The sequence below is a fragment of the Indicator indicator genome, chromosome 34 (genome assembly GCF_027791375.1).
Source record: "Indicator indicator isolate 239-I01 chromosome 34, UM_Iind_1.1, whole genome shotgun sequence".
NCBI lineage: Eukaryota > Metazoa > Chordata > Aves > Piciformes > Indicatoridae > Indicator > Indicator indicator.
In genome coordinates this window covers 8,025,977-8,050,726 of record NC_072043.1, presented here as the reverse complement: position 1 = coordinate 8,050,726, position 24,750 = coordinate 8,025,977, and the positions used below count along the sequence as shown (strand labels likewise).

Below are 24,750 nucleotides of genomic sequence, written 5' to 3'. Positions count from 1 at the left end.
GTGCACCCCCAAACCTAATGTGTCCCATCTCAGGCTGAGAGGATCAGAGGATGTGAGGGGTTGGAAGGGACCTCTGGAGATCTTTGAGTGCACCCCTGCTGCCAGAGCAGGACCATGGAATCCAGCACAGGTCACACAGGAACACATCCAGATGGGGCTGCAAAGGCTCCAGAGCAGGAGACTCCACAACCTCTCTGGGCAGCCTGCTCCAGGGCTCTGGCACCCTCCCAGTGCAGAAGTTCCTCCTCCTATTGAGGTGGAACCTCCTGGGCTGCAGTTTCCATCCACTGCCCCTTGGCCTATCCCAGGGTGAGCAGAGCCTGTCCCTGTCCCTTCCCTCCTGACCCCCAGCCCTCAGCTATTGATAGACATTGATCAGATCCCTCTCAGCCTTCTCCTCTCCACACTGAACACCCCCAGGGCTCTCAGCCTCTCCTCCCCTGGCAGTGCTGCAGTCCCTTCAGCATCCTTGGAGCCCTCCCTTGGACTCTGTCCTGCAGATCCCTGTCCCTCATCCCCATGTCTCCTCAGCATGGCCAGCACTGCCTCTCTGAGCAGCAGGGGTCAGGACCTGACCTTCCACACCTCAGACCTTCCTGTGCTTCCTGCACTGCCTTGTTCTAGGCAGGGAAGGAAGTGAAGAGCAAGAAGTGAGCTGTGTCCAGGTCCTGGGCTCCATCAGCTGGACTCCCCCAGCAGAGTGCTGGCTCTGCTGCTGCATCCCCTTGGCACTCTCTGCCCCCAGAGAGCAAAATGCCTCTTCAGACTTCTTCCTGCTGGGTAATCTGTCTGAGGAGCACTTTTGTAGGCTGTGGGCTTTGTGAAGATGTACCAGAAGCAGGAGCAGCCAGGTCCTCCACTCAGACCAGCTGCTTAGGCCTCTTTGAAGTCAGCTTCTGTTTGGAAACAGAACAAATTTCTACCCAATCCTCTCTCCTGATCTGGACTCAAAAGCTTCCCTGGAGGAGGAGGTGCAGTTGGGCCAGGCTGCAGCTGGGTGATGGCTGAAGTGCAGCTCTGGGCACCTTCTGCAGATGGAAAAGGAGATTGCCTGGGGGCACAGGGTGCTGAGACAGGAAACACTCTGCTGGCTGGGCCCTTCCTGAGGAAGACTAAACAGCAGTGACAGTGTGACCATGGCTGCTTGGCCAAGCCATGGAGGTGCTGGACAGAGCCTGGGAAAGTGGAGCTCAGCAGCATGGCTGCTGTGTGCTGGAGGAAGAGGAGATGTGGAAACCAAACAACAGAGCTTCTGGAAATGGCTTTTTCCCAGTTGCTTCCTGGGAAGTGATGGATTCCCTGCTGGAAGTGATGGATTCCCTCTGGAAAAAGCCCTTCCCTCCCTTAGAGAGGATCCCAGCAAGGTGTGGGTGGGAAGAGACCTCTGGAGCTCATCCAGTCCAACCAACTTGCCCAGGGGCACAATGCCCAGGGGGGGTTGGAAGCTCTCCACACAAGGACACTCCACAACCTCTCTGGGCAGCCTGCTCCAGCCCTCCAGCACCCTCACAACAAACAACTTCTCCTCCTCCTTAGCTGGAACCTCCTGGGCTCCACTTTGTGCCCAGTGCCCCTTGGCCTGTCCCTGGGCACCACTGAGCAGAGTCTGGCCACAGCCTCTTGCCCCCCCAGGGGCCCTTTAGCTCTTGCTGAGCATTGCTCAGATGCCCTCTGGGGCTGCTCTTCTCCATGCCCCCAGGGCACCCTTGGCCTTCTTGGCCCCCAGGCCACATTGCTGCTCCTGGGCACCTTCCTATCCCCCAGCACTCCCAGCTCCTTCTCCTTGCAGCTGCTTCCCAGCAGCTCCCCCCTGCCCTGTGCTGCTGCAGGAGGTTGTTGCTCCCCAGGGGCAGGACCCTGCCCTTGCCCTGCTGGAACTCCATGTGGTGAGTGACAAATTTCTTTCCAGCAGCTCTTCAGCTCTGTTTTGTGCCAAGCTGAACCTGGCACAGTATTTATGGAGCACTTCATGAAGGTGTGGGCTCTGCTTTGCTCTTTGGTGCTTAGCTCTGCTCCTCCTCTGCTGAATGAAACCTGCCCACACTGCTGCCTCCAGCCTCTGCCTCTGAAGGGGCCTCATGTGCCTGAAGTGCAGCTCAGCTGCTGTCTGCAGGCAGCAGAGTGAAACCCCAGCCCTGTGCTGCCAGGCAGCCCCACAGCGAGCCACAGCTTGCCTGCTGCCCTCCCTGCCTGCTGCCCTCCCTGCCAGCTGCCCTCCCTGCCTGCTGCCCTCCCCTGCCTGCTGCCCTCCCTGCCAGCTGCCCTCCCTGCCTGCTGCCCTCCCCTGCCTGCTGCCCTCCCCTGCCTGCTGCCCTCCCTGCCAGCTGCTCTCCCCTGCCAGCTGCTCTCCCCTGCCAGCTGCCCTCCCCTGCCTGCTGCCCTCCCTGCTAGCTGCCCTCCCCTGCCAGCTGCCCTCCCCTGCCAGCTGCCCTCCCCTGCCTGCTGCCCTCCCCTGCCTGCTGCCCTCCCTGCTAGCTGCCCTCCCCTGCCAGCTGCCCTCCCCTGCCAGCTGCCCTCCCCTGCCTGCTGCCCTCCCCTGCTAGCTGCCCTCCCCTGCCTGCTCCCCAGAAGGTTTCCACTTTGCAATTCCAATAATTGTGGAGATGGGCTTGAAAAATGCTTTGTAAGAGCACTCCAAGAATCTTCCTGATGTGCTGCTCAAGCCATTTGGGTTGTTTGGCCCAGAGCTGAGTCCTGCCCTTGGGGCACAACAACCCCAGGAAGGCTCCAGGCTGGGGCAGAGGGGCTGGAAAGTGCCCAGCAGGAAAGGCCCTGGGGGTGCTGGGGGACAGCAGCTGGAGATGAGGCAGGGGGTGGCCAGGTGGGCAAGAAGGGCACCAGCAGCCTGGGCTGGAGCAGCAATGGTGTGGGCAGCAGGAGCAGGGCAGGGATTGTGCCCCTGGACTGGGCACTGCTGAGGCCACCCCTTGAGTGCTGGCTTCAGTTTGGGGCTTCTGACTGCCAGAAGGACATTGAGAGGCTGGAGCAGGAGCAGAGAAGGGCAAGGAAGCTGGGGAAGGGTCTGGAGAAGAGGGCTGGGGAGGAGCAGCTGAGGGAGCTGGGGGTGTTGAGCCTGGAGAAGAGGAGGCTGAGGGAGACCTTCTGGCTCTCCACAGCTTCCTGAACAGTTGGAGCCTCGTGGGGGTTTGGGCTCTTCTCCCAAGGAACAAGGGATAGGACAAGAGGCCTGAAATTGTGCCAGGGGAGGTTTAGGTTGGAGGTGAGGAACAATTTCTTCCCCAAAAGGGTTGTCAGAGGCTGCCCAGGGCAGTGGTGGAGTCTCCATACCCGGAGGCTTTTCAGAGCTGTGGAGATGCGGTGCTGAGGGCCATGGATTGGTGGTGCCCTGGCAGTGCTGGGGAAGGGTTGGACTCCGGGATCTTTGAGGTCTCTTCCAACCCAAACTGTTCCATGGCTCTGAACTGCTGTGTGTCCAGCTGCTCAGTGCAGAGCTCTGGTCTGCAGCTTGGTACCTCTGGGAGGCACCAGGTACCTGAAAGTCTTCCCACAACCAGTGCCTGGTGTTGACACCTGCAGGAGCAGGGCTGAGAGGAGAGGCTGCCAGGCTAGAGCCCTCCAGCACTGTGGGAAGGACTGCAGCTCCCACACCTTTTCCTTTGAACCTTTGATGGGGACTCCCTGGTCCAAACAGGACAGAACTGCAGCTGCCAGGGGCTCAGCCTCGGGTGGTTTGTGTCTGCTCTTGCTTGAAGACCATCATGTCCCGCACCAGTGTCAGGCTTCCCTCCATGGGTGGCTGTTGGAGGGAGCTGATTTTAGGGAGCTGAAGCCATTGTTAGGAAGGCAGCAAAGGAGCCCTCAAGAGGAGGAAATTCTGTGCCCCAGAGAAGTCTGCTGCCACCTGGAGTGGGCAGTGCAGATGCAGCAGGTTCTGGTGGGACATGGGAGGGGGAACAACCTGTCTGGGGCTGTGCTGACCTCCCTGATCGCTCTTCAGCAGATAAAAGGGAGGGGAGCTGGGTGGAGAGAGCTTTGAGTTCCCCTTTGTTGGACCTCCAGAGGTTTCTCCGTTGCCAAACGAGTCAAATTATCTTCCCACCACAATGATTAGAGGACAATAACTCCTGCAATTAGTGGTTCTCCTCATGAGCTAATTACACCCCCAGTGTCTCATCCATTCAGCCTGGAGGAAGCTGCTCCAGTTTGCCTCAGGCACTCTCTGCTCATGCAGGGGTCTGGTTCCTGGATATCCAGAGGGATTTCTGCTGCCCATCTCACAGTGGCTTGTGTCTGGCCATGGCACATCTGCTCCGTGGGCTCAGTCCCATGAGCCATGGACCTGATCCAGTGCTGGGACTTGGAGCAGCTGGGTCCTTGCTTTGTGCTCTCTCTAACAGCAGCCCTGTGTGCTCCTGGGTGAACCTCCTGAGGGCCAAGAAGGCTACAGGCAAGGTCCTGCACCTGGGTCAGGGCAGCCTCCTCTATCAATCCAGACTGGGAATGCAGGGCTGGGGAGCAGCCCTGTGGAGAAGGACTTGGGGATGCTGGGGAGGGAAAAGCTGAATATGAGCAGGCACCAAGTGCTGCCAGGCCAGAGCCAGCTCTGTCTGATCCCAGGCAGTGGTGGAGGCCTCATCCCTGGAGGGGTTTCAAAGCCATGGAGATGTGGTGCTGAGGGCCCTGGTTTGGTGGTGACCTGACAGTGCTGAGTTAAGGGTTGGACTCAATGATCTTAAAAGGCCTCTTCCAACCAAAATGACTCCATGATCTTCAGGGCCTCATCCAGCCACAGTGATTCCTGTGTGACCTACCCTAGGTGATCCTGCATGGGGGTTGGACTTTGATGATCTGAGGCTGATTAGTCTTGAGAGGAGAGGAGATCTTACCAGTGTCTGTAAATATCTGAGGGGTGGCTGCCAGGCTCTTTGTGGTGGTGCACAAGACCACCTTGTGCACCTTGTGCATCCCTTGTCCACCAGAGGACAAGGGATAACAGGTACCAGCTGGACCCCAGGAGGTTCCAGGTGAAGCTGAGGAGAAAGTTGTTTGTTGTGAGGGTGCTGGAGGGCTGGAGCAGGCTGCCCAGAGAGGTTGTGGAGTGTCCTTGTGTGGAGAGCTTCCAACCCCACCTGGATGTGTTCCTGTGTGCTCTGGCCTGGGTGACCCTGCTCTGGCAGGGCCTTGGACTGGATGATCTCCAGGGGTCCCTTCCAACCCCTGTTCTATGATTCTGTGATCTTTGGAGGTCCTTTCCAACCCCTACTGTTCTATGATTCTATATAAGCCATAAGCCCACCTAGAATCCCAGAATCCATGCAGTGGGCAGAGCCCTGCAAGCGCCCCCAGCCCAAGCCTCGAGCCAGCACTGAAGGCTCAGCACCAAACCATGTCCCTAAGCACCAGCTCCACACAGGGCTGCAACACCCCCAGGGAGGGTGACTCCAGCACTGCCCTGGGCAGCCCATTCCAAGCTTTGGGAACCCTTCCAGGGCAGAAACATTGCCTGGTGCAGCTTGAAGTAGCCGAGCTGCAGTGAGAGCTGTGCTGCCGAGGGGCCGGGGAGCAGGCTGGGCAGGGGGTGGTCTGCAGCCATCCTGCTGCCTTCATCCCTGTCTGGCTGGTGTCCCCTCCGCAGGAAGCGCGACGTGATGCAGAACATCATGCAGATCCTGGAGTCGGTGCAGCTGAAGTGGGAGCTGTTCCAGAGCTGGACGGACTTCTCGCGGCTGCACCTGTCCAACAAGCTGGCGATCTTCGGCATCGGCTACAACACGCGCTGGAAGGAGGACATTCGCTACCACTACGCCGAGATCAGCTCCCAGGTGCCGCTGGGCAAGCGCCTGCGCGAGTACTTCAACTCGGAGAAGCCGGAGGGCAGGGTGATCATGACCCGGGTGCAGAAAATGAACTGGAAGAACGTTTACTACAAATTCCTGGAGATCACCATCAGTGAGGCGCGCTGCCTGGAGCTGCACATGGAGATCGACTGGATCCCCATCGCCCACTCCAAGCCCACCGGCGGCAACGTGGTGCAGTACCTGCTGCCAGGGGGCATCCCCAAGAGCCCCGGCCTGTACGCCATCGGCTACGAGGAGTGCCACGAGAAGCCGCCCTCGCCCCTGGCTGAGCACAGGGGGGTGGAGCCCCTCACTGAGACTCAGAGCGAGCTGGAGGTGCCCTCGCCCCAGGCCTCCCTGCGGGTGGAGATGGAGGCCGCCCGCATCATCTACTGCTACCTCGGCATCGCCGAGGTGCGGACTCTGCAGCAGTGCCTGTTCCTACACTTCCAGGCCAACACCAAAACCTTCAGCAAGGATTGGCTGGGCATCAACGCCTTCTTATCCCAGAACTGCGTGGTGGAGCCTGGCGTCTCCCCCAAATCCATCTACATCAAATTTGTGGAAGTGGAGAGGGATTTTCTGTCGGCCGGCTCGCTGGTAGAGTGCCTGGAAAAAGCCATCGGATACCCTTTAAAGTTCAACAACTGAGGCTCCTCCTTCATAAGGATCAAGGGCTTCCTGCTCCCTTTGTTTCCGTCGCGGCCGGGCCCTTCCCGCCTGGGAATGGGAATTTTTCTGGGATGAAAGCCTCCCCGCAGAGGGTCCTTCCCACCAGCTCATCCCCAGCGCCCGGCCAGCGCCGCGCATCCTGCTCCCCGCGCCCCAGCGAGGAGAAGCCCTCACTTTAGGTACATTCCACATGGGACAAGAGTGTAGGGGGGGGGACGTTTTTCAGACAAAAAGTTGGGGTTTGGGGGTTTTTGGTTTTCCTTTCTTCCACCATGTCTGTGGGATGCATCCCTTGGGTCAGTGTTACTGCGGCTCTGCAGCACTAAGCAATAGCCGGCGGCGAGCCAGGCCTGGGCTCAGCCCGTGGGGACTCCTCCAGAGCCATCCTCACACAAACACTTCCTGTACAGACTGAGCTTGGCTCTGCCTGCACCCAGCCGAGGCTGCTCCTCGCTCCAAACAGTGTTGCCTGCAAAAAGACTTCGACTTTCCAGGCTCTATCCCACCTGTTCCTGACAGCGTTGCCATATCCACTTGGATTTTGTTGGGGTTTTTTTGTTTGGGTTTTTTATTTACCATTAAAAGAATTCCTGACCCTTTTTTCCTTTCCCTTTTCTTTTATTTCCGTTTCCCTCCACCCCCCAGTTTGTTTCTTTTTTGGTTTTTGTTTGGTTGGTTGGTTGGGTTTTAGTTTGGGTTTTCTTCCCCCCTTTTTTTTTTTTTAATTTTTTGTTTGTTTGGGATATTTAGGGTTTTGGGGGTTTGTTTCTTTTAGTTTGACTTTTTTTCCCTTTGGTTTGGGTCTTTAATTTTGTTTTTGTTTAGTTTAGTTTTTTAAATATTTGTTTTACTTTGGTTTTTTTTTCATGGTCTTTATTTGCAAGTTTTTTGGGTTTTGTTTTTTAATTTTTTTGTTTTAAAAAATTGTTTATTTTAAGGTTTTGTTTGTTTTTTCTTTTCTTTTTATTTTCATTTCTTTGTTTTCAGTTTTTAAAATTTTTTGTTTGTTTTTATTTCATTTCTTTAGGGTTTTTTGGTTGGTTTTTAGTTGTTTTTTTAATTTGTTTATTTTAAATTTTTTGTTGTATTTATTTTCCTTATTTAATTTTTTTTCCCTTTTTTTTGTAGGGTCTTGTTTTTTATTTCACTTTGGGTTGGGGTTTTTTTTTTCAGTTTTTCTTTTAGGTTTTATTTTCAGTTTGATTTTGGTTTTGTTTGTTTCTGTGGTTGTTGGTTTTGGTTGATTGGTTGGGTCTTCTTGGGGTGGTTTTCGGTTTTGGGGGGGGGTTATTTATTTTGTTTGTTTGTTTTGTTTTTTCTGTGTTTGTTTGTTTTTCACTTGGTTTGTTCTGTTTCTGGTTGGTCTCTCCCTTCCTGGCAGCCAGGAGCTCTCGGTTTGGTTTGCACCATGCTTACGGAATACAATCAAAGCTGTGAGAATGGGGGGAAAGGGGAGGGGTGGGGGTGGGGGGCGGGGGGAGGACGCATTTACTGCCTTTTTCAGACATGTTCTGTATCAGCCCCATTTCCCTGCTGGCTGGAGCCAGCCCTTCCCCATGGGTTTTTTATCCCTGGAGCTCATCGATCGGTGGCGTTGTGGCATACGATGAATGTGTCGGTCCTAATAAAATCAAGCAAGTGCAGAGCAGCTTTGCCAAATCTCTTTCTCCTCCTCCCCACAGGGAAATTTGGAGGGGGCAGGGAGCTGCTGTCCTGGGGAGATTTCCACCTGAGGCTCCGTTGGTACCAGGTGTCATTAATCGGTTTATGGTAGGGGGGCTGAGCGCTGCTGGACCTGGGTTTGTCCTCATGGAGATGACCAACGCAGGGGAAAAGCAGGAGGCTGGCGTTGCCCCATAGGAGGTTGGACTGAAAGAGGATGAATTTGCCTCAAACGGGATGAATCTGGCCCCAAATAGGGTGAATTGGGCCCCAAATAGGGTGAATTTGGCATGAAATAGGCTGCTTGCCTCAAAATAGGGAAGAATTTGCTTAGAATAGGGTACATTTACCCCAAAATAGGGTGAGTCACTTCAAAATAGAGTGAATTGCCCCCAAAAGGGTAAATTTGGCTCCAAACAGGGTGAATCTGGCATGAAATAGGCTGCTTGCCTCAAAATAGGGAAAATTTGGCCCAAGATAGGGTGAATCGTTTCAAAATAGAGTGAATTGCCCCAAATTAGGGAATCACCCCAAAATAGGGTGATTTTGGCCCCAAATAGGGTGGATTTGGTGTGAATTTGGCATGGAGTAGGGTGTTTGCCGTAAAATAATGAATATTTGCTCCCAAATAGGGTAAATTAACCCCAAAGTAGAGTGCATTGCCCTGAAATAAAAGGACTCACCCCAAAACAGGGTGACTTCACTTACAGGGTGAAGTCTTCACAATACAGGGTGAATCACTTCAAAATAGGATGAATTGTCCCAAAATAAAGTGAATCATCCCCAAACAGGGTGAATTTGGTCCCCAAAATGGGAAACTTAGCCTGAAGCAGGGTGAATTTGCCTCAGAAGGGAGAAATTTTGGCCCCAAATAAGATGAATTTACCCCAAAAGACAGTGAATCACTCCAAAATAGGGTGAATCGCCCTGAAAGAAGGTGAATTTGCCCCAAAATAGGGCGAATCAACCCAAAATAGGGTGAATCACCCTGAAATTAAGAGACTTGGCCCTAAAATAGGGTGATTTCACCCCCAAATAGGGTGAATTAACCCCAAAATAGGGTGAGTTGCCTCCAAATGTGGTCAATTGCCCTGAAATAGAATAAATTTGCCTGAAAAAGGAGGTGAATTTGGCCTGAACTAGGGTAAATTTGCTCCAAAATGGGCTGAATTTACTCTCAAATCAAGTGAATTTGGCCCGAAATAGGGTGATTCACCCTGAAAAGAGGGTGAGTTTGGCTTGAAATAGGGTGAATTTGCTCCAAAATTGGATTAATTTACCCCAAAATCGAGTGAGATTGGCCCCAAATCGAGAGCATTTGGCCCGAGACAGGGTTAATCACCCTGCAACAGGGTTAATTTCGCCCGAAACAGGGTAAATAGCTGCAACAGAGCGAATTTATCTCCAGATTGGGTGAATTTACCCACAAGATAGTGCGAATGAGGCTCTCCCGGGAGGTGGGAGGGATTGCCGGCCGGGAAAAGGTGGGATCCATCGGGGTCTATCCCCCTAAATCCTCCGAGGGCGGATCCCGCGGTCCCGGCGGCCGCGCTGGATTTGCGAGGGGGAGCCGAGGGCGAGCAGGGATTAATCCCCCCCGCCTTCCTCCTCCTCCTCCTCCTTCGCCTAATCCCTTCCCGCTGGCGCTCCGGGGGCTGACCCTGGCCGCAGGAACCGGCATAACCTCGGCCGAGCCGGGGAGGATCCCCCCGAGACCCGGAGAGCCCCAAATGGCCTTTTGGGGGGATTTTTGCCAATTATTTGTAAGGATTTCATGTGGGAGGAAGGCGAGGGGCGGGGGAGGGGGGAAAGGGGCTCAGGTGGTCCCTTTGCTACCCTGCTGTAGGGTGAGGTGACATTGAGGTGCCGCATTCCCCCCTTATCCCTAATATCAGTTAATTAATAAGAGCCCTATTAATTAATTATCACCGCAAACTTGGCTGGTGTTTGGGAGGGGGGGGCTGCCTTGGGGCTGGGACACCCCCCCGAGGTGGGGCGAAACCACGCCCACGAGATACCACGCCCTAAACCACGCCCACCCAAGGAGTCCACGCCTCCACCTGCGGGGGGGTCGGAGGGGATGGGGGGGGCCGTTCCCCGTCCGTCCCCCCCCTGCTACCGGCACCTGCTGCGGCCATGGGCGCGCTGAGCCGGGCGGCGCTGGCGCTCGCTGCGCTGCTGGGTGAGCACCGCCTGGGCACCGGGAGCACGGCACCGCGGGGTGGCATCGGGAGAGTGCGGGGTGCCGGGGGGCAGGTATTGGGTAGGGTGCGGGGTGCTGCAGGGGCACTGGGGTACCGGGGGAGCACCAGGCAGGACACGGCGTTACCGGGGGCGCACAGGTAGGACCGCGGGGGCCACCGGGCAGGATCCAGAGGTACAGGGAGGGCACTCGGCTACCGGGGTGGGGGCACCGAGCAAAACTCGGGGGGCACAGGGGCGGATGCGGAGGGACTTGGGGGACACCGGGCAGGAACCGGGGGACACTGGGGGACGCTGGGCAGGACACGGGGGTGCACCGGACAGAATCCAGAGGTCAGGGCCCTCCGAGAGGGGATACAGGGCTAACGGGTACAGGATCCAGAGGTACAGGGCTACCGGGAGGGGATACCGACCAGGATGCGTGGGAACCGGGAGGGTACCGGGGGTACCGGGGAGACAAGGGGCAAGGCATTGGGGTACCGCGGGAGGGGCATGGAGCAGATCTGATGGCAGCAGGAGACACGGTGCCCTAGGCAGGACTGGGCTGGGGAGCACTGGGCAGGTGTCAGGTACAGACAACAGGGTATGGATGGGGGTGAGGGGGGGGCCACAGGTCAGGATGTTGGGCAGCACTGGGGACACCAAGCAGGATCCAGCAGTACCAGCCGGGGGAAACTGGGCAGGACCCGGGGAACTGGGGAGGGCACTCGTCAAGAAGCAGAACTGGGGCACACCAGGCAGGGTGGAGGAGCTTTCGCGGGGGGCGGGGGGGGGGGCGCTGGGTAGGACCCAGGGTACCCCTCTCTATGCCCTCCAGCAGGCAGGTGGGTGCTGAGGAGGGGCTCAATCCCCACCCATCCCTCTTTGGTGTGCTCTGAGAGAGGAGCCTCTGGATCCTCCGGGGAAAGCCTCTTGGTTCCTTGCAGCTGGAGGGCAGCACCCTCCAGCAGCCCTAAACTAAAAGCCAGCCTGCAGCGGGGGTCAGCCTGGGGATCCTGATGTGCCAGAGCTGAGAACTCACCTCCCTATATGGTGCCAGGAAGAAAAAAATCAATTTTTTTCCCTTTTTTCCTGGACAAAATCCTTCCATCTCCCTTGTTTCCCAATTTTAAGTCCACTCCATCTGATTTTGGGGTTCCAGGTCTCATCCTTTTCTGCTTGTGGCTTTTTTTCCCCCTTCTAAATGCTAGCCTGATTTGGATTTTGTTTGGAAAAAGCATGGCTGCTCCAAAGGGAAATATCCCTTGGCATTCCCAGCCAGAAGGAGAGGCCTTTGGGGAAAGGAAATGGCCCCAGAAACAATGGCAGCACCGTTTCCGCTCCGGCGGGACGCTGGGTGGGGGTCCTGCAGCCGCGGTGTTTTGCTCCTTGAAGGTTTATTTTCCAGGACAGAAGTCATTCAAGGATGTTGGGATGAGGCGTGGGGGTTGCTCCGGCCTCAACTCCCACCAGGATGCTCTTCTGCTTTTGGGCCCCCAATGGATGGGGATCCTCCCAAATAGCTGCTTCCCAGCCTGCAGGGTCGATTCGGGATTGTGATAGGGAAAAGGAAGGATGATGCTCTGCATCCCTGTCCCCATCCCCATCTCATCCTCGTCCCAATCCTGTATCCAATCCAATCCCATCACAGATTTACCATCATGTCCAATCCCATCCCCATCCTCATCCCATACTGAATTCAATTCCATCCCATCCCCATTCTCATCTCAATCCCATCCTCATTCCCATCTCAGTCCTCATTACCATTCCGCTCCCTTCCCATCCAATCCCCAATCCCATCCCCATTCTCATCCCATTCCCCTCCTCATCCTCATCCCCAATCCATTCCCATCCCCACCCGATTCCCATCTCCATTCCATTCACAATCCAATCCCATCCCTTTCCTATCCTTATTTTCATTCCCATCTCCATTCCCAAGCCCATCTTCATCTCCATCCCATCCAATCCCCACCTCCAATCCCATCCCCTTCCCCAACCCATTCCCATCTTCATCCTCACCCTCGTCCCATGCAGTCCCCAGTCCCATCTCACCCCCATCCAACCCCCAATCCCATCCTTATTCCCACCCCATCTCCTCCTCCTCCCATCCCGGCGGTCGAAGCGCTTTTCCCGGAGCTGGGTCACGTCTCCTCCTTATTATTATTTTATTTTATTGCTTTTTTCCCAAATTTGGCCTCTCCGGAGGATTCAGCTCCTTCTGACCCCCCCCCCCCTGCTGCTGCCACCCCGGGGTCATGAGAAAAGGCTCCGTGGATTTTCCCAAGGGATACTGCTCTGCAGCCTGGAATCTCCTATCTGCCCTGATATAAATAGTCAGAGCTAAGGGAAGGAACAAACAAAAATCCCTGAAAAATGGCAAAGAAAGTCCGGGATGCTCCCTCGCCCTGTCCCCAGTGCTCTGCAGGGATCATTTTACCGGCAGGATTCAAGTTGGATCCGTTGGGATTTAATTTGGGGCTGGGTTTCACATGGCTCTGGCGCCTTAATCCCATCAAGCTGGGTCATCAAACCTCCCCCCCCTTAATTCCCTCCTGGTTAATAGAGTCGGATCTGGAGGGGGTGGGGGGATGGATTTTGGGGGGAAAAATGACGGATTTGGGGTATTCCAGCTGCGCCGTGAGCAGGGAATTGGCTTTGGGGGGGATGAAATGATTGGATTTGAGGTGGGAGCAAGGGGTTTAGTGCAGGCACAGGGATTAATCAGGAGGTTGGTGTAGCTGGGGGGGGATTTAAAGAGATTTTTTTCCATAGGGAAAAAATAGGAAGATAGATTTAAAGGTGAGTTTTGTTTTTCTGTAGGGAAAATAATTTCAGGGAAATTTAAAGGGAAATTATTTTCCCATAATGGAAAAAAAATAATAGAGGGCTTTTGAAAGTTAAATGGAAAGGAGAATTTTCCTTAGGGAACAAAGTTAAGGATATTTTAAAAGGTTGGGGTTTTTCCATGGGAAAGAATTGAAGGTTAGTTGGAAGAGTAGAATTAAAATTATTTTCTTTTTTCCCATAGGGAAAAAAAATTGAGGATATACTAAAAGGTAAATTTAAAGGAATTATATTTTCCATAGGGAATAATGCTAAGATATTTTTAAAAGGTTTTGTTCCATGAGGATAAAAATTAAGGATTATATTGAAAGGTAAATTTAAAAGGATTTTTTCCTTCCTATAGGGAATAAAGTTAAGGATCTTTTAAAAAGCTTTTAATTTTTTTTTCCTATGGGGAAAAATTCAAGGATATATTTAAAGGAAAAAGATTTAACTTTGAAAATAAATTTAAAAGGATTTTTCCCCACAGGGAAAAAATTTAAGGATAATTTAAATAGCAGATTTTAAGGATATTTTTCCCCCATAGGAAATTAATTGAAGGATATTTTTAACAGGAATTTTAAAGTGATTTTGTTTTCCATAGGGAGCAAATTTCCAGGTATTTTATAAGGTAAATTTAAGGGATTTTTGCCTTTAGGGAAAAGAAAAATAAAGAAAATATTAGGGAAAAAATATTCCTTAGGGAAGAAAACTAAAGGGTATTTGTAAAGGTTCCTTTTTTTCCCCATAAAAAAAATTAAGGATATCTTGAAAGGCAAATGTGAAGTTATTTATTCCCAGAAGGGGGGAAAAGGAGATTTTAAAAGGTAAATGAAATGGAATTTTTTTTCCATAGGGAAAAAAATTAGGAGTATTTTTAAAGGTGTTTCTTTCCATAGGGAAAATTTTCAGGTAAATTTAAAGGGATTTTATTTCCACATGGAAACTTTTAAGATAAATTCAAAAGGATTTTATTTCCATATGGAAAATTTTAAGCTGAAATTTAAGGGATTTTATTTCAACAGGGAAAATTTTAAACTAAATTTTAAGGGATTTTTATTTCCACGTGGAAAATTTTAAGCTATCTTTAAAGGGATTTTTTTCTTCCATAGAGAATAAATTTGAGGGTGTAAAAAGTTGTTTTGGTTTGGTGTTTATTTTTCCCATAGGGGAGAAATTTAAGGATATTTGGAAAGTTCTTTTTTTGTTTGTTTGTTTCCCCATGGAAAAATAATAAAGGGATTTTGAAAGGTAAATAATTTAAAGGGATTTTTTTTCCATAGGGAATAAATCTAAAGGTATTTTTACAGATGCTTTTTCTTTTCCCATAGGGAAAACTTTAGGAGCATTAAAAAAGGCCTTTTGACTTTAAAGGTAGATTTTTCCCTAGGGAAACCCCCCTGGCAGATGGGCTGGAGCGGAGGGAAAACCCCAGGGCAGGTGCTCAGCTGGAGGCAGCTGGCTCCAAATCCAAGGTTTTTCAGCCCAAAGAGCAGCAGGGAGGTGCCCAGGTCCCGTGTGTGCTGTGTCCCCCCCGCCTCGATCCGCGTAGGAGCGCTGGGAGCGGCTTAATTTTTCCGATCTGGTTAAGGCATTAGGGGATTTGGAGCGACGAGGTGGTGAAGCCAGGGCTGATGCCAACAGGTCCCATCCCAGGACTGTTGCTCCACCAGCAGCTCTCCCAGCCCTGCCCCAGGGCCCAATCCATCCCAGATGAGGAATATGGGGATGAAACCCAGAGAGGAAAGGGTTTGGATTTTAGGAAGTGAGCATCACCTGGATCCGAATCCAGACCCATCTGCCTCTCCCGGAGGGGGCGGTCACGACGTCCTCTCGCCATGGGGCAGGGCTGACAGAGCCAAGCTGCAGCCGCAGCGCGCTGGGGACTCTGCCGTCGTTAGGTTTCAGAGTTAACACATCCAGGGGGCCTGTGGCAGGCGCTGGCACCTCTGGGGCTCTTCGCAGGCCTTGGGACGCAGCAGGAAGCCTCCAGCCGGTGCTGGAGCAGCATTCCCCCATCCTGGCACAGCCCCTCTGTGTGTCCCCACACTGGGGCTGATGTCAAATGGGATCTGCTGGGATCTGGGGATGCCAGGAGGCTTGGGAGCTGAGGGGGCATCGAGGATGCCATCTGCACCATTGCTGAGCTGTGTTAGTACTATTAGCAGCATTATCAGCATTGTCATTAGCATTATTCATGCCATTATTTGGGTTGTTAGTGTTACTATTAGCATTAGTAGTGATATTATTGGAGGTATTAGCATTATTTGAGTTATTAATGTTATTATTAGCATTATTAGTGTTACTATTAGTTATTAGTGTTATTATTAGCATTATTAGTGTTACTATTCGAGCTATTAACATTATTATTAGCGTTATTTGTGTTACTATTCAAGTTATTAGCATTATTATTAGCATTATTAGTGTTACTATTCAAGTTATTAACATTATTATTAGCATTCTAAGAGTTATTAGTGTTATTATTAGCATTATCAATGTTATTTTTAGAGTTACTAGCATTATTATTAGCATTACTAGGGTTATTAGTGTTATTATTAGTATTATTAGTGTCACTACTACAGTTATTGATGTTATTATTAGCACCATATGTAGCATTACCCTCACTGTTATCATTATCATTAGCACTGTTAGCACTATTCTGAGAGAAATTGTCATCCTCCTAATAATTATTAGGTGACCTCTCTGCCTTGTTGGACCTTTTCCTGCAGAAACCACACCACTTGTGTGCTGTTCCCTAACTGCCATCCAGATTATCCCAAAGGAATGGAGTTAGATTTGTAGTGATGGAGGAGCCAGGCTGACCCATCTGGGATTTCCCAGGATTTTGAGGATATTGGGAGGATTAGGAGCTGTGGGGGTCATTGAATGAGGTATTTTGTATCATTAATGAACTATATTATTATTATTAGCATTATTAGAAACCTTATCATTAGCACTAATAATTATAATAATTATGCCCATTATTATTATTGCTTTCATTATTAATTATCATTATTATTGCCATTATCATCATTGTCATTATTACCTTGATTCATTGTCATCATTCTTATCATTCTAATAATAACTAATATCATCACTGTCATCATTAATATAATTATTAGTGATGATTATTGCCATTGTTATCATCACTGCTATCACCATTATCACCATGAGCAATTATCCTGATTATTAGAATTATTCTAAGTACTTCTACCATGATTATTAGCAGTAGCCTTAATATCACTGTGATTATCACTATTATTAGCAATAGCCTAAATATCAGCATTATCACAATTATTACCATTATTATTACTGCTATCACTTTTAGCATTGTCATTAATTAGCATTATTGTCATCACTGTCCTCATTAATATTAAAAATCTCATTATTATGCTGATTATTATTGTTAGTAGCATTATTATTATTATTATTATTATTATTATTATTATTATTATTATTAAGGTCACTATAATACTAATTATTATTAGTAGTAGTCGTAGTAGCATTATTATGACCCTCATTAAGGTCACTATTATGATAATGATGATGATTGTCATCATTATCATCATTATTATCGATAGCATTATTAATATCATTACTATTAATCATCATAATCATTATTATCCTGATTATCCCGATCATGGGCTCTAAAATCCCAATCACATCCCCACTGCTATCACTCTTCTTATTAATCCCCCCTGAATCCATCCCTATGACATCACAGTTATTAGCTATTAGCTATTTTATCTCAATCACCATTTAATTATCCGACACTTACATTCCTTCACTATTCCCTAAATTCCAGCCAGTTCTCTGCAGAATTCCAGCACAATCCCACTGTAATCCCCATCCCTTCTCCACACTCTCACATCCAGCTCATCAATAGCACTAATAACTCCAATTAATAACACTGATAATATCAACTAACAACTCCAATAACACCAATTAATACCACTAATGACATTTATTATCCCCCCGATCCCACCTCCCCTGGGGGGTTCCTGCTGCTGCCTCCAGCCCTTTTCCCTCCCCAGGCCGGGATTTAGGGTTTAAAGTTCTTAGCCTGGCTGAGCTATTTTTTGCGCATCCTCCTCGGAGCAGGGCTGGTTTCTACGTTGGGTTTGGGGTTTTTTTTGTGTGTTATGCCTAAGGAAGGGGAATTTAATTAATTAATTAATTAATTGTTCCGACCCTGGGAAGACTTTATCAGCCCCGAGCAGAGTTTCCTGCTGGGAGCTGGAAGGCTCCGTCCGGAAGCCGCACCAGGATCAGGAACGGATGCGAGGAGGAGGCTAAATATACCTCCTCCAGCGCCTTGCTTCCTTCTTCCCGCCCTGGAAAATCTGCTTCGGGCCTCCTAATCCATAGGGAAAAGGCTGAGGCTGTCATAGCGCTCCCTAAAACCTCTCAATCCTGGGATAAATCCCAGCTGGCAGCAGGGGTCCAGGGTGATTTGGTAACACCACTCAATCCCCACAACCAGAGCATCCCTGGGGCGCTGGCAGGAGCGGGGCCAGCTGGGGACACGGATCGATGGGTGGGATGCAGGAATGGAGCCGCTGGGATGCAGGGATGGAGCTGCTGGGACATGGATAGAGACATGGGGATAGAGACTCTGGGATGTAGGGACGGAGCCACTGGGATGCAGGGATGGAGCTGCTGGGATGCGGCTCCTCGGTGGCATTCCCTTGGGGAAAACCCTCCAGGCTCAGCCCTGCCTCGCCTGAGCCGATTCATTTCCTGCCTGAGCCTGATGGGCAAAACCAGGGAATAATCTTCCCTGCATCCTTCGGGCCACAGAACACACTCCTATCCCACTGGCTCCTCCCAGCGGGGCTCAAGATGCAGGGAAAAGGAGGATTAGGTGTTTGGGATGGGACATGGGGTCAGCAGAAACCATCCGTGAGTTATCCCAGTTTTGTGGCAGCAGCCAAAAGAGGGAATGTTGGGATGCAGGGGAGAGAGAGATGGGGTGTTGGGATGGAGTATTTGGGGTGATGTGGGATGAGATGGGCTGGGACTTTGGGATAGGAGGTCAGGAGAAACCACCCATGAATACTCCCAGTATAGCACTGGTAGCAAAAAGGAGGGATGCTGGGATGCAAAGGATTAGGGATGGGGAGTCTGGAGAGGCCACTCATGAATAATCCCAGTTTAGCACAAGTAGCAAGAAGGAGGGATGCTGGGATGCAGTGGACATGGGAATGGGGTGGATGGGATGGGGTGGAATAGGATGAGGTGGGAGGAGCTACTTGGGATATGATGGAATATTTAGGATGGGAGATGAGGAGAAACCAGCCATGAATAATCCCAGTTTAATGCTGGCAGCATCATTGGAGGGATACTGGGAAGTAAAGGACACAGTGATGGGATGGTTTGGATGGTAGGGTTTGGGTGGGAGGGTCTGAGTGGAAGGGTTTGGGTGGGAGGGTCTGGATGGGAGGGTCTGGGTGGCAGGGTCTGGGTGGGAGGGTCTGGGTGGCAGGGTCTGGGCGGCAGGGTCTGGGTGGGAGGGTCTGGGTGGCAGGGTCTGGGCGGCAGGGTCTGGGTGGCAGGGTTTGGGTAGGAGGGTCTGGATGGGAGGGTTTGGATGGGGTGGAGTATTTGGAATGAAATGGGGTGGGTAGGTTGGGATGGGCTGAGATGGTTGGGATGGACTGAGATGTTTGGGATGGGATGGAAGGTCAGGAGAAGTCACCCATGAGTAATCCCAGTTTGGCACTGGCAGGAAAAAATGGAGATGCTGGGGACTTGGGAATGGGGTGTCAGGATGGGGTGACGTGGGAAAGGATGGGATATTTGGGATGGGATGGGTGGGATGGTCAGGAGAAGCCACCAAGGAATAATCCCAGTTTCCTGCTGGCAGCATTGTGGTGGGGATGGTGGGATGATGGTGATGTGGGAGGAGGGTGTTTTGGATGGGATGGGCTGAGATTGGATGGGATGGAGTTGGGAAGGGATGGAATGAGGATGGAAAGAGACAGGAGAGAGAGGAGAAGCCACCCACTGGTACCATCATGAGGGCAGTGCTGAGATGCTGGGGAGGGCTTTGGGGTGCTCCCTCCCACCACAATAAATCCCACAGGCTGGAAGCCCGGGAAGGGGCTGAAATTCCAGGGGGAACAGGGCTGGGGGGAGGGTCATTGTCCTGCATCCTGCGGAGCAGCCAGGAAGCCCTTCCTGTGGTGGAGAAGGAGCAGAAAGTCCTCCTGGCCCAGCTTCCTGGGATTGTTGGGGGTTCCCTTGGGAACGGGGAGGTTCCTCATCTGCCATGGGGAAAGGGCAGCTGAGGCTGGGTCCCATCCTGTTCCCTGCCCTCTGCAGGGGTCTCCTCGGCGGTGCTGGAGGTCCATGTGGGCACGGGCTCGGTGTTCTCAGTGGAAGGGCAGCAGGTGGTGCTGCCAGCCTGGTACACCAGCAGCTCCCAGAAGAAGCCCTACATCACCTGGCTGCTGGACAAGGACGATGCTGACCCCTTCCAGGTGACAGAGGGTGGGCAAGGACCAAGTGGGACAGGCCAGCAGGTGGCCAGAGCTGAGAGGGTGCTCCCGGTGTCCACCATAATGAGGGGGGAAGTCTATGGTGGCCATGATGAGGTGGTGCCCACGAGGGAGTGATGCTCCTGGTGGGGAGGTGACTACCATGGGGTGGTGCTCATGATGGGGAGAAATTCATGTTGGCCACAAAGGGGAGGTGCTTGTGGTGCCACTGTGTGTGGGGGGTGCTTGTGGTGCCCATGATGGGGTGAAGCTCGTGGTGCTCACCACAAGGATGTGACCATCACAGCTCATGATGGGGAGAACTTAGTGGTGCCCACAGTGGGAAGGGCTCCTGATGGAGAGATGCTCCTGATGGAGATGCTCATGTGTCCATGGGGAGATGTTCACCATGAGGTGGTGCCCATAATGGGGGCACGACTATGGTACCTTCAGTGGGGAGATGCTTTTGTTGCCCATGGTGGGGTGTGCCCATGATGGTGGGATGCTCATGGTGCCTATGAGGAAGCAGTGCCCATGGTGCGGTAAAGTTCTTGGCATCTACCATATTGTGGGGTGGTGCCCATGATAGGGAGAGCTTCATGGTGCCCACAAAAGGGAAGCCCTATGATGGGTTGATGTCCACCACGGGGAGGTGTCCGTGATGGAGACAGGCCTGCAGTGCCTGCAATGAGGAGGTGCTTGTGGTGGCCATGGTGGGGAGTTACCCATGAGGGGGAGAGCTTCGTGGTGCCCACAATGGGAATGGGAAGTGCCCATGATGGGCAGATGCTTGTGATGGAGAGCTGCTTGTGGTGCCCATGATGGGGAGGTGTCCATGATGGTGAGATGCTCATGGTGCCCCTGATGAGGCAGTGCTCACAGTGGGGATACTTCCTGTCCACAGTGGGGAGAGGCTCATGATAAGGCAGTGCTCAAAGTGTCCATGACAGGAGGGTACTTGTGGTGCCCATGGTGAGGAGATGCCCATGATGGGAACATGTCTGCAGTACCTTGCAATGAGGAGGTGTTTGTGGTACCCACAGTGGGAGATGCTAATACTGCCCACAATGGGGAGGTGCAATGATGAGGTGAAGCTCATGGTGCCCACCACGGGGAGATGCCCACCATGGAGAGATGCCCATGAGGCAGAGGATATTCATGGTGCCTATGATGGGGAGGTGCCCATGGTTCCTGTGCTGTGGATGCTGTGGGCAGGTGAGAGTGGAGGAGACTCACACAACGATTGCTCCTTCACAAAATCTGGGATCTAAGGAGGGTTCCTCTCCCACAACCTCACCCAGAGGTGACCAAGAGGGGCTTGAACCCCATGCAGATCCTGACCTTCCTGGATGGGGTGGTGAAGGTGGAGGAGACGGAGCTGAAGCCCCGCGTGGGGTTCCTGTACCCAATCGTCACCCACAACATCTCGGTCTTCATCAACACCACCCGGGAGCGGGACTCCGGCCAGTACATGGTCACCGTCAACGTGGTGGACGAGGTGGCCAGCGCGCGACGGAACGTGGGCGTCATCAACCTCACCGTGCTGGGTAAGGCCTCCGCCACGCCCCACGGCCCCCCTCAGCCCCCTCCCGCCACGGCTCTGGGGCCTAACATTGGTGCCCGCAGTGCCACCGGCCGCCCCCCGCTGCCAGCTGCACGGTGACCCTGCCATGGGGGCCAACGTCACCCTGAGCTGCACCTCCAGGAAGGGGAAGCCCTCCCCCACCTACCAGTGGCAGCGCACAGCTCCCAACCTGCAATTCTACTTCCCACCGGCACAGGGTAAGGTGGGACGTGGGGGGTACTGGGAAATCCTGGGGAGCTTCGGCTGGGGGATGATTTGGCTTCATTCCGTAACTCTACCCATTCCCTGCCCAATGGCTCCTGGATCCTGCAGACAAGGGAAATTGGTGGCCCTAGGAAGAGCTCCTGATGTCATCTACCTGGGCTTCTGTAAGGCCTTTGACATGGTGCTCCACAGGCTTTTGTCATGGTCCCTCCAAAACCTTCTTCTCTCTGAAATGGAGAAAGGTGGAGGGGATGGGTGGGCATGGATTTGGCTGGCTGCTGATGTGCACAGGGGAGTGGGCAGCATCTCAACATCCAGCTGGAGACGTGGTGATGAGTGCACTCATCCAGGGGGTGGACTGGGATCAGTGCTGGCTAATATCTTCATCAGTGCAATGCTGGCAGGGCTGGAAGCCCTCTGCTGGGAGCCAGGCTGAGAGAGTTGAGCTTGTCCAGGCTGGAGAGGAGAAGGCTCCAGGGACACCTTCTGGTGGCATTGCATGCCTTGAAGAAAGCTGGAGATAGAGTTTGGAGCAGGACCTGTTGGGCCAGGCCAAGGGGGGGATGGTTTGGAAGGCAAAGAGGGAGATTGAGAGTGGAGAGAAGGGAGAAATGTTTGAGGCTGAGGGTGGGGAGAGCCTGGCCCAGGCTGCCCAGAGAGGTGGGAGCTGCCTCATGGCTGGCAGCAGTGCAGCTCAGGTTGGTTGGGGATGTGAGCAACCTGCTGTGGTTGGGGATGTCCCTGGGGGCTGCACTGGATGAGGTTTTGGGGGGGGGAGTCCCTTCCCGCCCAAAGCAGTCTGGGATTAACTCTGCCCACTGTGGGGAGGGCACATGGGGGGTGGTCATGAGGAAACACCTGAATTTCTGACCTGCAGACCATGCCAGGGGCACCCTCAAGCTGACCAACCTGTCCCTGGAGATGTCAGGAGTCTACCTGTGCGTGGCTGAGAACCGAGCAGGTTCGGCCAACTGCAGCATCGCCCTGGAGGTGCACTCAAGTGCGTACTGTCCTCAGTGCCAGGGGGACACGGGCCCTGCGAGCTCCCCGTGGGGTCCCTGTGGGAATGGGGGGAAGTGACCCACCCCCACCGCCACCTCTCGGTCTCTCCCCAACAGCTAGCACCAAGGCGGTGATCGCCGGCGCCGTGATGGGCTCCCTGGGGGCTCTTGCCATCGTTGCCTTCTTCACCCAGCGGCTCATCGGCTACCGCAGGAGGAAACGCGACGGCCAGGAGGAGGCAGCCAACGAGATCAAGTGAGGCCAACCCTCCCCTGCAGGAGGTTCAAATCGTCATCACTAGGTTTCAGGGTTAACAGGGCAAGAGGTTTCCATCTCTGGGCAGCCATTGCCAGGTTTCAGAGTTAAGAAGGAGCCGGGGGGAGGTTTCCATCTCTGCCTGGGCATCGTTGGGTTTCAGGTGAGCAGAGCAGGAGGAGGTTTCCACTGTGCCCAGCCATCCTTAGGTTTCAGGGTTAACAAGAAGAGGGAGGGCGTTTCCATCTCTGTCCGGTCATTGCTGGGTTTCAGAGTTAACAGGATCAGAGAGGAAGCTTTAATCTCTGCCCAGCCATCGTTAGGTTTCAGAGTGAACAGGGGGAAGGCTTGCACTCTGGGCAATCATCGTTAGGTTTCAGAGTTAAGGAGATGGGGAGGAGGTCTCCTCCCTGCCCAGCCGTCGCTAGGTTTCAGAGTTAACAATGGCACTTTCCCCTCTGTCTCCCCGAGTTTTGGGGCCCAGCAGCTCTGTGCAAGCTGAGGGATCCCTTTCCTTTGGTGGGGAGGCGCCAGGGAGGGGAGCAAGGGGGGTTCACCGGTGCCACCTCTCCGACACCTCCCCCCCTCTCGGCAGGGAAGACGCTGTGGCCCCCAAAACGCCGTCGTGGGCGCGGAGAGCAGCCTCAGACACCATCTCCAAAACCAGCACCTTGTCCTCCCTCGGCGGCGCCCGCGAGCGGCCCTACGGCCCCAGCCCCCCCTCCGACACCGCCTCCGTCCTCACCGCCGCCACCAGCTACCGGGGACCCCCGCCCCGGCCCGGGGGCCGAGCCCCAAACCTCTCCCCTCCGGCCTCTAACGGGACCGCCCCCCGCCGGGACCCACCCCCCGGCCCGGCCTCGCTGCCCCCCTCCAGCTTGGCACGGTCCGGAGCCGTCCCTGTCATGGTGCCAGCACAGAGCCGAGCTGGCTCCTTGGTGTGACCCCCTCCAAACAAGGGGCGCAACCCACTCCCCCCATTTTGGGGGGGCACTTTTGGGGTGATTTGGGGGGGATTTGGTCCCTGTGGGGTTTTTTCGTTTCTTTCTCAAAGACACCTGGAGCAGCTGGACTCAGCGGGGGGTGTTTAATGGGGGAAGGGGCTAGGGGGGGCCACATCTCCCAGAACAGAACCCCCCCCAGAATAGCCCCAGCCCCACCCAGAGCTGGGGGGGATCTCATTTGGTGTTTTTATGTGGATGTTTGAGTCAGAAGTTTTGGTAACAGAGCATTAAAAGCGGTGGGGGGGACACAAAAGTGGGGGAACAGGGGTCTGGGGGACACACGAAGGACAGGGGGGGATGCACAAAGTGTGGGGGGAGGCTTTTTTAGTTGTTTTTTTTCTGATTAAAAGGTGGCCACAGTGCCTGGCACCAGTGCTTCGGCTCTGTTTGGGGGGACCAAGGGACTTGGTAGGACTCTGGGGGATGTCACCACAGCTCTGTGATGTCACCATGCCAGGGTGATGTCATCACAGCTGGGTGATGTCACACTATGCCAGCCAGGTCCTTGGAATGGTGCCATGGTGTGCATGTGTCACACCTCGGGCCCTGGCTGTCACAGCCTGTCTCAGTGTGACGTCATGACAAGCGTGTGTCTGCCACATGGCCACTGATGATGTCATGTAGACCAGAGTGATGTCACACCCCTGAGCATGAGCAGCAGTGATGTCACACCCCTTGCATGATGTCACACATCTAGCAGTGACATCACCCCCCCAGAGCCCCATGTGTGCCATCTCCCAGCCTGAGTGCCACCCCCCCAAGCCACCCCCCCAGCTGTGATGTCCTGCCAGCTGTGGCTCCTGTGCTGCTGTCACAGCCCCTGGACAATGTCATACACTCTGCTGTCACACACTCCTCTCTGCTGTCACAGCCCTGCAGGATGTCCCTGCTGCTGCCTGCCCACGGGTGAGCTCTCTCTGTGACATCCCTGCTGGCCAGCACCCCCCCAGCTCTGCACCACCACCACCTCACCACCCCTGGGGGTGCCATTGAAAGGTGCCAAGGACAGCAGGGCCTCTGGCAGGGACCTTTATTGGGGTGGGCAGGGGCTGGGGTTGGGGGTTGGGAGACCCCGGCCGGGGAGG

At 53.3% G+C, this 24,750-nt stretch overlaps 2 protein-coding genes across 3 annotated transcripts in view; both read left to right on the top strand.

Moving 5' to 3' along the window:
- The window catches only part of MSANTD2 (Myb/SANT DNA binding domain containing 2), a 38,986-nt gene extending 32,537 nt beyond the window's left edge, over nt 1–6,449 (top strand). For both annotated transcript variants that reach the window (XM_054395703.1, XM_054395702.1), the window contains exon 4: nt 5,597–6,449. In XM_054395703.1, coding sequence (XP_054251678.1) covers nt 5,597–6,449 — 853 coding nt within the window. The remainder of the gene's footprint in view (nt 1–5,596) is intronic.
- Nucleotides 6,450–10,268: 3,819 nt separating this feature from the next.
- LOC128977952 (endothelial cell-selective adhesion molecule-like) lies at nt 10,269–23,722 on the top strand. The gene is made up of 7 exons (XM_054395669.1): nt 10,269–10,314; nt 19,461–19,618; nt 20,949–21,162; nt 21,242–21,397; nt 22,282–22,404; nt 22,523–22,661; nt 23,257–23,722. Exons 1-7 carry the CDS (start codon nt 10,269–10,271, stop codon nt 23,603–23,605), a joined length of 1,185 nt encoding a protein of 394 aa, XP_054251644.1. The 3' UTR covers nt 23,606–23,722.
- The last annotated feature ends 1,028 nt before the right edge of the window (nt 23,723–24,750 follow it).

Coding starts and splice junctions, on each gene's coding strand:
- LOC128977952 (XM_054395669.1), top strand. CDS start 10,269: ATGGGCGCGCTGAGCCGGGCGGCGCTGGCGCTCGCTGCGCTGCTGG. Junction 21,163..21,241: donor CATCAACCTCACCGTGCTGG/GTAAGGCCTCCG, acceptor TGGTGCCCGCAG/TGCCACCGGCCGCCCCCCGC. Junction 22,405..22,522: donor CGCCCTGGAGGTGCACTCAA/GTGCGTACTGTC, acceptor TCTCCCCAACAG/CTAGCACCAAGGCGGTGATC.